The sequence below is a fragment of the Numenius arquata genome, chromosome Z, assembly GCF_964106895.1.
Source record: "Numenius arquata chromosome Z, bNumArq3.hap1.1, whole genome shotgun sequence".
In the NCBI taxonomy this organism is placed as follows: domain Eukaryota; kingdom Metazoa; phylum Chordata; class Aves; order Charadriiformes; family Scolopacidae; genus Numenius; species Numenius arquata.
In genome coordinates, this window is record NC_133616.1 from 10,077,363 (window position 1) to 10,092,011 (window position 14,649).

Below are 14,649 nucleotides of genomic sequence, written 5' to 3' on the forward strand. Positions count from 1 at the left end.
GCTGCCGGAAAGTCATGGGATTCGGGCTGGCATCACCCTGCCAGGTGAGTGGGAAGGGACGGGGAAGGTTCGTCCCCTCCTGGATTCGCAAGCTCTCCAGAACCAGAAAGCAAAATAAAAGCAAACCCAGGTTTTTGTTGGTTTTGTTTTTTTTTTTTTCTTCCCCAAATCTTGTGATTTTAAGCAGAGCCATGATTCAGCAGAGTAATGAGGCTGCCTTGACAGAAAGGAAACAAGCAGCCCCACTGCTGCCGGCTGGTTTGTAAGCCAGGATTAAAGGGTACTGGGCAGCCAGAGGATAAACCCCAAATCTGAGGGGGCCACGTGAATACAGGGCTCATCCGCAAAGTGCAGACACGCTGCCAGCACCTTGCTCCGTCTGCAGACGGAGTATTTAAGTCTCCAGACTTAAATACTTTCACCTATATTTTAGGAAATATCACTTTAGAGCCCTGTTATGTCCCTAAAGTTGCCAGTGTCAAGTGATGCTCCAAACCCATTTAGACACCTCATCCAATGTCTGACCACAAATACAAAAAAGCCACTGGGAGTCAACTCTGGCAGCAGATGACTTAATATTTAACACCCCTGACAATTCCCCCTTTAAACATTGTCTTTCTTTGTTCTTCACCCTGTGCTAATTAGCAAGATGAAGTTTTAATAAGCTGGCTTTCCACTTTAACCCTGCACACCGCTTGCAGCGCTGCTGGCTCATCACTAAACCATGACTGAGGGGTCTTGCTTTCCCCTGCCTGGAGCTGCAAAGATTTGTGGAGACTTTAAAAAAAGGTGAGTTCTCTTGGCCCACTTGTATCAAAGTGCATTGGACATGTGGGACACAAAGCACCAGTGCTCTCTCTCTGAGGACATCTCTCTGTCCACCTTGGGGGAGCAGGATGCAGCCTGGCCCCGAAGCTGTGGTCCATGGGGTCACCCAGAGCCCAGCACCCAGCTCCTCAGCACCTGCGGGGCCAGCAGCTCTCGGAGAGGCATCCACTAAAACCACGCAGCTCGTGCCCAACGGTGGTGAAATCAAAACACCAAATACAAGGAGTTCAAGGCACCAGCCTGTCAGGATGATATAAATCTCTGTCCAAACAAGAAACGAGAGTGATAACTGCAATCCCATGGAAGGAGCCAGCACCAGGCAGGGTCGTGGCCCAGCAGGGCTGGTCCAGTGGGCAGGCATATGAAATGCTGGCACGAGGCATTAGCTCATTTCATTCACCACGTGTGCTGTGTATGATACACATCCATAAAGATTTCGGTGTCTTTGCTGCTGTCTTCTGGTCCCCCAGCCCAATCCCTGCTGGTACAAGATATGCTTCACCTACCACCCCATCGCTCCAACAGCCTCTCTCCCTAAAGCTCCCACAGACGTCAGTCTCATTCCTGCTCATCTCCATCCTCCAAGACAAACTGCCCCACAGCGGGACCCGGTGCCCCGTTTTTCCCCCCACCAGGTCCTTTTTTAAAAGAGCTGATTCAGCGCTTCGGGAGCGGTTGGCATTTCGGATGCGGAGGCAGGCTGAAACCCGAGCCCACCCCAAGGGCTACGATGCGATATGGGGAAGAAATGGAAACCTAAGCACACCCCCTGCGATATTCCAGCCATTTGGGTCACCACGGAACTCCAGGTGCTGGCAGCTCCAGAGAGCGGACGATGGCTCATGGAGCTGGGCTGGTGACTCAGGACCCCGACTTTCCATCTGTATCCAACAGTCAATGATGCTGGACTATCCTGGGCCAAATGCGATCATCAATCCCTTAATGTGCTCCCTGGCAGCTCTACCACCTGCGGCTCTGGCCACGCAGACACAACCTCCCTCCATCGACCCTCATCCCCCACAGGGCTGCAGGTGCCTGCTGTGCCTGGCACTTGCCCTTTGGGCATCACGAGTTTCCCAAGAGGGAGAGGGAAAAGAGAAAGGAGGATTTGTGCTTCCTCAAACAGCTGTGGACGCTCGTCGCCGCCGGCAGGCACTTGCTGATGGAGGGGCCGCCCCACAGACCACCACTCCGAACCCCAGCCCGCACGTCGCACAAGGCACTGCGAAAACCTATCGTCTCCTGAAGTTTTCGCTGCCAAACATCTGTCGAACGGCAAAAGTTGAAGCTGCACCTTGCAACCGGAGCTGGGGACGGGTCTCCGGGCTCCGCTAACCTTCTCCGGGCGGCAAGATCCCGCCCCCCTACCCATCACAAGACAGATCTGCGCGGCCCCTACACGGCGGAGCGGGAAAGACTTGCACCCCAGGGTCAGGGTGCAGGTTGGCAGAGACACCCCGCTTCCCCGAGCGGGCAGCCTGGGGTCTGCGAGACGGAGTCCCCCCCTCGCCCGCCTTCCGCAGCCTCTCAGACCCTCCCCACGCCGGGGATGCACACCCCAAAACCTGCCCCGGCGGCTGCTGCATCCTTCCCCGGCGGGCAGCCGGCAAACTTACCGGCGGCGCCGGGCCATGGCTGGGCTCTGCGGGGCACCGGGGACGGAGCTGGGCGCACCGGGAGCGGGGCTGAGCGCGGCCGGCGGCGGTTCCGGGGTTGGGCGCTCCCCTCCGCCCCGCCCCGGCTCCAGCCCCGGCCCGGCCCCCCCGGGCCGCCGCTCCCCGCTGGGAGATGTAGTTCGGCCCCCGCCCGCCTCTCCGGGGGGTGCCGGAGGTGTTTGGAGATGCTAGAGGTGCCCGGAATGCCTGGAGATGCTGGGGATGCCCGGGAGGGTTTGGAGACGCTGAGGGTGCCCCGGGGGCGCTGGAGATGCTGGGGGGGCCCGGGGGCACTTGGGGGTGGGGGTACCCCTGGGGCTGCGCTGGAGTTTGGCACTGTTGGGGCTGTGCTTTTGGGCTGGAATGAGGTTTTCGTTGGGGTTTTCCCTACCCCAAGCAGGGTTGGGATGCTGCTTGGGGTGGGCACGGCAGTGGTGCTGTCCCAATGGGACATAGAGCCCCGGATGACTCTGGGCTGGAAAATCCCTCCCATGGGAACTTCAGCACACGTGGGAGGCCCCGGGTGGTGTTCCCTGCTGACACCGGGCTCCCAGGCCATTTCACGCCTTCATTAATTATGTGCTGCTTTCAAATCCCCCTCCTTATTTAGCCCGTGTCTGTGCTTGGTATCCCAGATGGGTGGCAACTCTTACTGGATATCTTGGCAAAAGCAAGCAGGTCCTAAACAGCCCAGCGCGAAGCCGGCAAACACGGGTATCAACGACTGCTGCTATTTCTGGCAGTGTTACTATGCTCTGAGAGCTTTTCCTTATGTGCTTTCCTGGTATCCAGCCCGCGGGTGGTGGCAGGGTACCAGCCCCTGCAGGCTGTTAAAGGTGCCCACCAAGCTGCAAGTCCCAAAAGTTTCCACTCCCTCCCTGGGAACTTCCCCAGCCTGTAGGAAAGGGTCTGAGGGGAATGGTTGCTCAAGCCAGTTTTAATGAAAGCCTGTCTTTGTTCTTCACCAGCGACACAGGGCAGAGGAAGCCTCTGAGGCAAACTCGGGGTGGATGACATAGCTCCCTCTCTGGACTCCTCCTGTTGTCATGAAGTGGGTCGAGTCCCACCTAGGAGAGCAGATAAAGGTATCAGGCATGGGAGGGTGAAACCCTGGTGAGGAAGAAGAGAAGAAAACCTGCTTTCTGGCTGCCATCACTGCTTAGGGGCAAGCAGTGGGCACATAGCTGCCCCCCATCCACTCTGGTGTGTGTCTTAGGGCACTGAGGCCAAAGCAAAGACTGGGCAGAAGAGCTGAAGCTCCCTGGCATTGCCATCTCAGCGAGCTGCCTCCAGCAGGTCTCCCGCCCTGCAAACACCCACTGTCAATTTCCTAAAACCTTAATTCCCAGAGCCATGCCAGTGCAGGAAAATCTACCCGTTTCCCAGTGGAGAAGAAGACCTTGAGAAACATCTCGCCAAGGCTCAGTGCTCCCTGTTTGTTCCCATTGTTGTTTGGTTTTAGTTTTTAGGCTCGAGAATTTAAAGCCAATCTCATGTTTTCTGCAAAGCCTGGTGCCTAATTTTGGCCCACGGGGGGGTTGATGCAGTAGCAGAGTGATGACTAAGCTGGTTGAACAGCCTCCCCTCTCCCCTTGCTGCTTCCCCAGGGCTGAAAAAAGCTGCCTTGGCAATGGAGTCATCCTAAAGGTAAACATGTGGGGATTAAAAGGTGCTGCCGGACCCGCAGCAGGTGAAGGACAGCGCTGATTACCGCATAATGAACAACGTGACCAGGGAACAGGTTCTTGGATAAGAAGAGCAAACAATGACAACACAAAATACAAGAGCTATGCAAGAAACACTGATGTGGCCCCAAAATCTGGGAGATGCTAAGCTGCATGCTGCTGGGCTCAGGGGTGCCACCAAGATTTCAGGTGCTGTACAGTCCCAAGGACGGCTGGATGAGACTGAGCATAGAAACACCTGTCCTGGGAGTAAATTTGGCAGCTGCTTCGCCACGGGTAGCAACAACACGTTCCACAGCCCAGCACTGCAATGCTGTCCTGGTCACTTAGCCTGTGAGATGGAGGTGCATCGACTGCATTGCTGCCTGCATGGGCACCGTGATGGGACCTGCTACCCCTCAGGGTCTGCAAGCCCACACCAGCGTCCCCAGAATAACCCTCTGAGCAATTTTGCGTGAAACCCTAATGAAAAGAGAGTTAGTGGCTGGCCGGTGTTAGGAAAAAATAATAGGCTTTTCCTCCAGGGCAACCGTCTTGGAGCGCTCCCCTCAGTGAAACCCTGCACCTCGGGCTCCTGGACGGGGAAGGTGGCTGGGGCCGATATGTACATACACAATATCGTTGTGAGGCTGTAACCGCAGCACAGGATACTTCTGCAAGAGACAGAGGAAGTGGGGTGAGCGGTGGCCCTGAGGGCAAGGGAGGTCATGTCCATCCCATCCCCAGCAATCCGAAGCCATCCCATGCCATCCCAACTCATCCCAACCTGTCCTGTCCCATCCCAACCTTACAGCCCTCTCTCCTAGTGCACGGAGATGTCTTCTGATGGCGGAGTTCCCATCAATGTAGTAGTCAATCCCTCGCAGCCAGTAGTGGCGCCCAGACCAGGGGCTGTAGTAGCCGTGGAAGCATCCCCTCCCCGTCGTGGTGTACAAGGGCAGCTTGTGCGGCACGTTGGTGACCAACTCCCTCTCTGTGAGCGGAGGGATGTTGAGGGTAAGGAGCAGCCAGCCCATCACGTCGATGGATGCCAGCACGGCACAAGCGCAGCTACAGGTGGAGTGCAGGGACAGGGTGAGGGCAGTTACCAAATTCACTGAGGCAGGTGGATCTCAGAGGGTACGGCACACATAAGCTGTTCAGAGAGGTCTCCACCCTTGTCACCTGCAAGGAGGAATGGCAGCACTTTGCTGGATTGCTATCCTTTCTCTGCAGAGCCCAAGGTGCCAGCGGCACCTGAGGCAGCTCCGGTTTGGGGGGGTTACAGGGGCTGGACTATACCCTGGGCAGGAAGGGGAGGTGACAGCAGTGCTTATTCCAGGCTGCGCTGTTGTAGGGAGTTGCTCTCCAGGTGACGTATTTGCCCTCATTGACAAAAACTGGCTTGTACTTCTCTGCAATGCAAAAGTGACAGGCAGGGGTGTCCTGTGGTGCTAGGGACATAGGGGTATGGCCGGAGAATTCCAGCTGTTCCCCCTCTCCCTGAAACACAATGCCATGGGGCCAGGGGGCATGTCAGAGGTGCTGGTCCCGGGGTCCTTGTTAAGGATCATGATGGAGGTGACCCCCACTACTTCCAGCTTGTTGGTCACCTGCCTCTGCCCACACAGCCTTGGTCCTTGGTGGCTATGGTGCCAGGAGGGTGTCCCCCAAGCAGCACCTACCACCAGGGGGTATTTAGGAGCCACTGGGGGAGAGAACCCTGGGGAGCTGTGGACATCCCAGGGACAGGGACAGTCTCAGTGCGGGGATGGGGATAGGCAGCTGTGGCAAAGCCACAAACACAGAAGCCGAGGGAAGGTCCCTTCACCACGGCGGGGGGGGATGCAGAATGCAAAATGGGTGTAACCTCAGCCCCCCAACCCCATGGGGATATGCCCCAAGTGAGACAGGGGGACAGCTGGGACCTTGCCAGTACCTTCAGACCTGGCCAGCAAGTACTTGTTGGTCCAGTAGGCTGTGGACTTGGTGGTGTTCCTGTAGTACTCCTGCATGGCCACATTAATCAGATGCTCAGGCTCGCTCTGGCTTGCTGGATTTTGCACAGGGGGCAATGTTAATCCCTAAAACAGCGGGGAGCAGGGAGAGATAGCAGGCCACGTGGCAGCGTCTGCCCTTGCAGCCGTTGGGGCACAGAATGAAGCTGATTACCGGGCAGGGTATAACGCTGGAGGATCTGAACACCAAGCCTCCTCCCTTCACAGTGGGTGGGCAATGGGGGTCGTAGCAGCACCATGTTCCCTCTCCACCCCCAAAAGCTTCCCTCTTCCCCAAAACCAGGGGACAGAGGGCAGCTGGGCATCACTGGCTCCTCTCCCCCTGCACCCAGGGTGTCCCTGGGCATCCGGGCACTTTGCAGAGTGGGAGATGGGGTGGGTGCGCTGGGACTGCCAGGTATGGGGCCGGCAGAGGTTGAGAAGGGAGTCACAGGACCAAATCAGTGTCCTACAGCTGGCATAGCCCGAGACGGCTGGGGTCTTGAAGGCTTCTGGTTCCATGAGCCATTTCTGTCCTTTCACAGCGGTGACATCCCTCTCCATGCCCTCTGCTGGCTCCCTCGTTATAGTGCACACGGTGAAGAGATGAGCCAGTTTGCAGCGTGCTTTGCGCTGGAGCCTACACCCTCGTTAGCCCAGGTAGGGAAAGCTGCATGTCCCCCAGACACCCCCCTCAGTGATCAACGGTCCCTCTTCCTCCAGGAGCAAGGCTGGGAGGGTTTTTTTTTTGGTGCTGGGAGGGTGGTTTGTTTTTTTTTTTTGGTGCTCACATCTCCCTGTGGCATGGAAGGCCCCCCCCAGTCAGAACTGAGCTGAGCCTAGGGACTGTGTGTTTGGAGCAGCTTTCTGAGCCACCCAATCTGGCCCCCCTCATTGCCACCCTGTCACACAGCAGGCCTGGGCTGAGCTCTGGCACTGCCTCAGTTTCCCCTTCCTCAGCAGGTCTTGCCCCCTGTGGATTCTGAAACCTACTGACAGACAAGGCTGATGTGTGAGAGCTTGTGCTGGTGACACCCAGCCCCGAGGGCCCAAAGCCACTGTGGGGTGCAGATCCAGGGGACAAGAAGCCATCGAGCACAGCCCAGGGGGTATCAAAAGCTTTGCTAACCAGGGAGCATGCCACCCCTTCCCTGCCCCCCCCATTACACACACGCAGTGAGGCACCCTGTGAGTCTCTGTGCCACCCCTCTGCCCGGCACCGAGCATCTGCAGCTGGGTAGGGGTAGAAACTCTGAAGTTTCCTCCTCCGGTGGCATTTACCTTCGTCACAAACTTGTTGTCCCTCCAGAGCGGCTGCGGACTGTGCTTGTAGAGGGTCTTTTTGATAGAGCATGGTGGGCGGTAGGAGTCGGTGTAAGTGCTGATGGGAGTCTTGTGTTTGTTGGAGAAGAGGAACATGGTGCAGCAGCCTGCCGGCAGGGGAGCGCTTGGAGTCCCAGAGGGTCCCGAGGAAGCCCTACTGGATGAGCAGCACTGTGTGGGGCTGGGGGCTTGCAGCCCACGTAGGAAAGGGAACAGAGCTGGTGCTGCTGCTCTGCCAGCCCGGGGTGGTGCTTGTGCTGTCAGTGATGTCACAGTGTGGGAGCAGGGGGATTTGGTGGCTTTCTGTCAGTCCCATAGCTACGCTCTGGTTCTAGCCTAGGGCATGGCAACTGCTGCCCGTGTCCCCACCACGGGCTGCACCCTCCTGGCTTTTCGGCCCAGGGCTTCCTCCCCTCCTGCAGGCGGTCACTTTAACAATGGTAGGAAACAGTTTCAGCTGGTCCTAGTCAAGATAGTTTTATTTTGGGAGGTGCGGGACCAGAGATTGTGGCTGTTCCAGCCCTTCTCTCCTGTATTTCCTTGGAAACAACACTGCCCGGGGCACAGCACCAGGCACCGCTGTGCCAGCCTGCTGGGGTAGCCAGGGGAATAATCATAGAATCATAGAATCGTCCAGGTTGGAAGAGACCCTTGGGATCATTGAGTCCAACCATCTACCCTACACTACAAAGTTCTCCCCTATATCATATCCCCCAACACCACATCTAAACGTCTCTTAAACACATCCAGGGATGGTGACTCAACCACCTCCCTGGGCAGCCTATTCCAATGCCCGACCACTCTTTCTGTGAAAAATTCTTTCCTAATGTTCAGTCTAAACCCACCCTGTTGGAGCTTGAAGCCATTCCCTCTTGTTCTGTCATTAGTTACCTGTGCGAAGAGACCAGCACCAACCTCTCTACAGTGTCCTTTCAAGTAGTTGTAGAGAGAACTTCACCTGCTCTATCACCTATCACCTGCTATCACTATCACCTGCTCTGTCCCCTCTTTTTAATTAAAAGGGTGGATTTTGGTCATCCTGTGTGGCTTGTTTGCTCTCCTGTCCTGAGTGGTGGGCTTCTGCAGTCTGAGTGAGGCATCCTCATCCATCTCAGTGCAGAGAGGCAGCTGGGTTATGCCAGGGAGGGATTTGCACAGTCTGGGTTTGCTTTTCCCCAAGCTGGGGAGGCTGAGGAGAAACTCCTACCCCTGCAGAAACCTGGGCCTGGCTTGTCACACAGTGCCAGCTCAGAGCCCTGTTCTGCTCTTGGCTCTGGCCCTTCTGCTGCCACCTTTTTGGAGATGACATGTGAAGATCTGTGTCCGTATCAGCAGGGTGGATGCCAACCTCCACCCCCCCAAGGTCTGCAGAGCCCTGCTCTGTTTTTTGAGGGTGATGGCCGGGCTGAGCAGCCCTGGGGCACCTGAATGCCTCCAGGGAAACGTGATTAATGCAACGCTAGAGATGAAATGAAGAAAAGGAGCTGCCATTGATTTTCACACCCCACTGGTCTCTGTCGAGCCAGGCTTGGGCTCCCCCTCAGCCCTGTCCCCTCCTGGGAGCTAGTGGGAAGCTGGGAGGGAAGGGTGGACAGATCAGGGGAGCACCAATCTGCAGAGAGAGGTGGAGTCTAAACCTCTCAACTGGGGGGGACGATTCCTGTGCCAGACTGGCTACCAGCATGTGCCCCTCACAGTTGTCCCCTCTCCCTGGCAGTCCCTGGGGAATCCAGGTGCTGGCACTGGACTTCAAAATCGGTGCTAGGCTCCCACGCCAACAGCTTTGAGGGGCAGAAACGGATGCAATGCTGGAGAAAAGGTTATTCCACCCATCGATGTCGTACAGATGCAGCACTTCCTTCTGCTTCTGTCGCAGCCCAGATGCGGGGGCTGGGGCCAGCTCATGTGCCTTATCCCTGGGGAGAAGCATTTCCCAAATGCTGGCTGGGGGCTGGATGGCCCCATCGGGTTTCCCCGTGCCATATGGCACAGCTCCACACCAGAAGCTTCTGCTGGGCCAGACCAGGCTGGTGTTGGCCATGTCATGAAGACCTCCCCGCCCTGCCCGCTCCCCCCAGCCCCGTGACTGCTGGGGGCTCAGAGGAGACGGTGCAGTTCATACCCTCTCGCCCCTGTTCGCCCCAATAAGAAAGGCTGCCAGGCTGTTTTTCATATGTATGCTTTTTAATATCATTAATTCTGTTACACTACACACAACCAGTAACAATGATAAATACTGCAATGGAAATGTTAAAAAAAATATTATACACGTTTCATGTTTTTGAAAAAAAAAAACACCCCACATCTTAAAATAAATTAATGCATAAAACTGATGGTAGAAAAAAGAAAACCCAAAACAAACCACAACACAACTGATCTGTTTAAGGCAATACTCTACGCAGACAGGAACAGAAGTACAACGGTGTGCTACATGTTCTGAACGGGAAAAAAAAAAAAAAAAGAAAAGAAAACCTACACAAGATGCAGACTGATGCTTTGGGAGTGAAAAAACTCCCCAAACCAGATAATAAAACCAATGGCCAAGTTAAGTGCAGCATTAATACACTCTGCATGTCAAATGATTAGCAGGTTCCTAACATGGACTAAGGTCAAGCTACAACAAATTTATCTTCCTAATTAAAAGGTTATTCAGGTCAAACCCTACATTTAACTCTACTTTGCATTTGGCTGTTTCAGCTATGTTTCACTATATGCAAGGACAGCCAGAAATTCATCTCCTGCTCTTGAGATTAACGCAAAGGTCGGGAGGTCTCTCCTGAAAGATATTTCCATTAAATACATTCCATTAAATACATCCAAAAAGGATCTTGCTTTTGGTGATCCTGAAATGCCTCCCGCTACCCCCTCCCCTGGGGCGCCAGGGAGACCTGGGAAGCATTTGCTTGGGTTGAGTTTTTTCCCAAGCTGAGGACAGGACATGGAAGTGCAGATCTGAGCTGGATTCAGAGGAGTGCTGTTTCCCTGTCTGCCAGAAATTACTATCTGGAGCATGCTGAAAGCACTTTGCCAGCATGGGAGAAACCCAGCCTGGATCCAGGCTCTGGATCCAGCCACGACATTTGCTATTAAGGTTGGTGCAAAGCTCCATACCTGCCGCGACAGCCAATGAACCCCAACTATTAATGCAGCCCAGAACTTGGCCACTGGAAGGTGGACAATAATCATAATGCCAAAAATATCCCCTTCTCCCTCAAAAAAGAAAAGAAAAGGGAGAGTAGCCACTTTCTGCCAGCTTCCCCCGGTGGATCCCCATCAGCTGCCACCTACGCAAGATCGGCAGCGCCAGATCTCACCAGCATCAACCCAGTACATTCCCAGTAAGGTGCGTGTCTGCAAGGTGCTGCCAGGGGGCAAAGAAGCTTCTTGGAACACGGTCAGAGCCTCCTGTGCTGCCCTGCTAGAGTGAGTGCGGAGGAAGCTATGGTACATGAGGAGAGGAACCCAAGGGGAATTACGAGACACGTGATGGCCAACAACTGTCCGGGCTGCCCGGGTGGGAGATGGGGATGCAGAACTGGGCTGAGAATCACTTTGGTGCAACTGTCTCTGATGCTCATCACTGGTGCACGGGGTGGGGAGAGGAAAGACGACGGCTGCTGCGAGACAAGAGGAGTGGAAGGAGGACGTGTGCAATATAACAAGGCTTGCAATTCTAGGACTAACCACTGGACACGGATACCGAAGATTACCTGTGACAACTAGTTATATATCCTTCTACCATCGCTGCTCCTTCCCCCACTTCCTGGCCTGATTCCTCTTCAGTCTGGGAAGCGGCGGCTGTTTGGCATGATGGCCATCGCTGAGTCCCCCACCCCAGTCCCCGCACAGCGCACGGGGTGACTCAGCTACAGGATGTAATGAGGTCTGGAAGTCGCATATTAGGCACAGACCCGCTCTGCATGCAAGTAGCGCCTGCTTTCAGACCCTTCAGAAAGCAATTTAATGCTAGCTCATTTCCATTATTAAGCGGAAGGTTCAACAACCTCTGTGGGAGGAGTAAAAATGGTTAAAAATGTGCAGAAAGGGGACACTCTCCCCCCCCCAACTTTCTGAATTTTCTCCCCTGCAAAGACTTCATCCTTTGCAAGAATCTTTCTCCCTGCAGAACTACAGCCCTGCCAGCGTGCCTTGCAGCTCCCAACCCCAGCACAGCATTAGCACAGCCAACAGGCATCCCACCACGTCTCTCCAGCTTGCACCAGGAGGACAGGGGCTGGCAGGCCTGGGACTTGGGTCCCAGACCTCCCACAGCACAGAGACCGGGAGCGTGAAGGCGGCCAAGCTTGGCTTGCCGGATCACACCAAGGTTTTACATTCGCCTGGTGAACCCTCAGCCCCTCAGCCTTAAGGCGGGTGAAGAGAAAACCCAGCCTGCTCTCTGGATCACCCATGATCTTGCTGGATCTCCCCGACTGTTGTATTTCCCACTGGTCTGACATTTGCCTTGGGTTTGCCTCAGGACAGAGACAGCTACAAGCTGAACACAGCTGCTACCGCAGCTTTTCCGTGCGAAGAAACCAAGCAAAGAAATATGTGAGCTGGTGATGGAGATGAAGGTGATAAAAACCAGAAGGGCTGTTAGGAAGAGACCTTGTCCAAGTTTTCCAGCTTTCTCCATGCGTCAGTATTACATCTCCCAACAAAATTTGTGTCTCCCAAACCACGCAGGCTCGAGGAAGGTGAGTAACAAACGGAGTTGCAGCTTTGCTGGGGTGCAAGAAGCAAGAAGGCAGTCTGGGTGGAGAGTGGTGCTTCCCAGTGAGCTCACCTGGGTCAGCTGGATGGGCACCTAGGGGAGAAATACTGCTCCAGGAGGGTAAACATCTTGGCAAGTACAGGACTTATCTCAGCATGGTGACCTTTTCTTTTCCTGGTGCCTACTGTGAGAGTTTTCAGTGACACATCTGAGAGGGTCACATTTTAATGAAGCTTCTTTTGTACCTTCTACTCCCCGATGCAATCCCACCACCTGTGTCACCATTTGTTACTATGGAAATGGCTCCACATACCAGGCACAACCAGTTAGGTGGGTTCCTTCCAGGAGCAAATCCATCTTTTGCTGGAGCTGCTTTTTAGAGAAAGAGAAAGGCTTGGAGCCACCACCAGGGGCAAATAGGTCTGGGAAGCAATGGGAAGAGCTGCTCTCCACAGGCCCCAGGGAAACCTGCAGCCTCTCCTGCCAGTGTCCGTGCTGCTCTGCGACGTGGCTTGCCGATTGGCTGCATGGGCCACAGTGCTCTGCTCCATGTAATCTCAATTAGTCCCCAGCCTTTGCCTCCCCAGCAAGCTGTCCAAGCAGAGCTCAGCCAGGCAGCGTTTCGCTGCTGTGACCCTGAGATTGCCACCAGTGTCGAGGGACGGGGTGGGGGGGGCAGAGGAGGGGATGTAGCTGTAGTTTTTTGGAAGCAGTGCAGCAGCTCAGCTGCATAATACATACAGGGAGACAAAATATGGATGCCAGCCCCTGTGAGAAACCTGCATTAATCTTCTGTAGGTAATCCCAGGTCTCAACCTCTTCCTCTATCAACCTCTTCCTCTATGCTAAATTGCTGGCCCTTCTGCTTCAGGGCTTGTGTAGCTCTGAACAGAGGCGGGTTTGTCTGATGAGATGGCAGTTCAAGGTTTGGAGCAATCCCTCTCACAGGAAAGCCTTGAAAGGAAGTGGCAGGGATGCAATGTCCTTCTAGAAGTGAAAAAGCACCTTAAAATGAAGACTCTGTCTTGCCCTTAGGCTCAACCTAGCCCAGCTTGCTCTGTGGCACTGCCCATAGATGCTAATGTTTCTTGTGAACGTACAGCCTGAGCTCACTGAGCCAAGCAGCAGCCAGGTGACAAAGCCTACTTCATTCGAGGTAAGAGTGGCCATACCCGACGTGAGCTTGAAGGCAGAATGGAAAAGTAAAGGAAAAGCCCGGGCAAAATTGCCAGTTTATACCCTCAGATGATTACATGGATGCTAAAAGTGAAAGCATGAAACTGCTGTGGGAATATCCCAGATGAGCCCTTCAATGCTCTCTTCCATCAGCACTCGCTATCCCAGTTGCACTCCTAAGTCCCTTAATTCTACTCGCAGGGGATGGTGCTGTTGGGCCACGAAATCTTCTCACGTGTTCCCTGTGGCAGCACACAAATTGAAGCCAGTTGTGTGAGAGCCAACTGCCAAATAACGGGAAAAACACACCCTTGCCAAACATCTTCCCCCCAAAACTGTTTAATCTCTCTACTAACCTCCACCTTGCAGCCTTCTGGCACACACAAGCAACATCAGAAGCTGGAAAGCAGAGGGAAAGCTGACTAGTACCTTGAAAATACGCATAAAATTTCTACAGCATGCTTTTTACATCTCATTTGCAGAGGCTATCAATGGTGCCCATCACACACTTGACAAAATCCAGGCAGGGTGGTGGTAGCATCCTGGGAAGGCAGGTTTCTTCCCTGTGCTGCAGAAGGGAATGGACACCAAGAGGGGGTGTGACTTGCTTGAGGTTACAGCAAATGTGTACCACCTGCCGGCAGCAGCAAGGGACCCCAGATCTCACTTCTGTGCTGTAACAGTCCAGCAGACTCTCTGCAGCAGTATTTGGCCGTGGTGCCAGCTCGGGGACGTGGCGTTTCTGGTGCGTGCATCTGGAAGCGAGCTTTGCTCCCTGCTGGTATCGGCACTGCACTGAGATAGATTAACTCGGACAACGGGGATCTGCCCTAGGCCAAGACAGCGCTTGGCAACCTTTCTAGTTACTGCTTGTTTTCCTCTTCCTGTTGTTCCATCTGGTGCCCAGCTGGGTCCTTCCTTTCTTCAAAAGCATCTTCGTGTTTCTGTTGAGTCACACACAGAGCGCTGTGCTTTCCAAGCCTCCTGCGTTGGCGCTGCACAGCTCGCAGGCCAGCCCGAGGAGAGGCTGTGCATGAAGAGGAAAAGATTCTGCTCAGGATGGCAGACCAACGTGTCAGCCAGCAGAGAGCTGAGCAGAGCAGGTGCCTCCTTTTGGGAAAGGAGCTGGAGAGACAAACCAAAAGCAGCTGAGTCCATCCTGTCCACGGGGGAGCATCCTGAAGTCCCTTTAAAAGTCCATGCAGCAGGCTTGGTCGCCTGCTTTTGGAGTCGCAAGGCATCTGCAGGCAAGACAGCAAGAACAGCATAGCAGACCCAATGGCCAAGCA

General features: G+C 54.6%; 1 protein-coding gene across 1 annotated transcript; it reads right to left on the reverse strand.

Moving 5' to 3' along the window:
• Positions 1-3,444: 3,444 nt before the first annotated feature.
• Positions 3,445-8,497, reverse strand: SPMIP6 (sperm microtubule inner protein 6). Its single transcript, XM_074166280.1, has 7 exons — positions 7,426-8,497; positions 6,087-6,231; positions 5,450-5,562; positions 5,257-5,332; positions 4,960-5,141; positions 4,781-4,821; positions 3,445-3,550 (listed from the first exon to the last, which is right to left on the reverse strand). Exons 1-7 carry the CDS (start codon positions 7,561-7,563, stop codon positions 3,445-3,447), a joined length of 801 nt encoding a protein of 266 aa, XP_074022381.1. The 5' UTR covers positions 7,564-8,497.
• Positions 8,498-14,649: the final 6,152 nt, after the last annotated feature.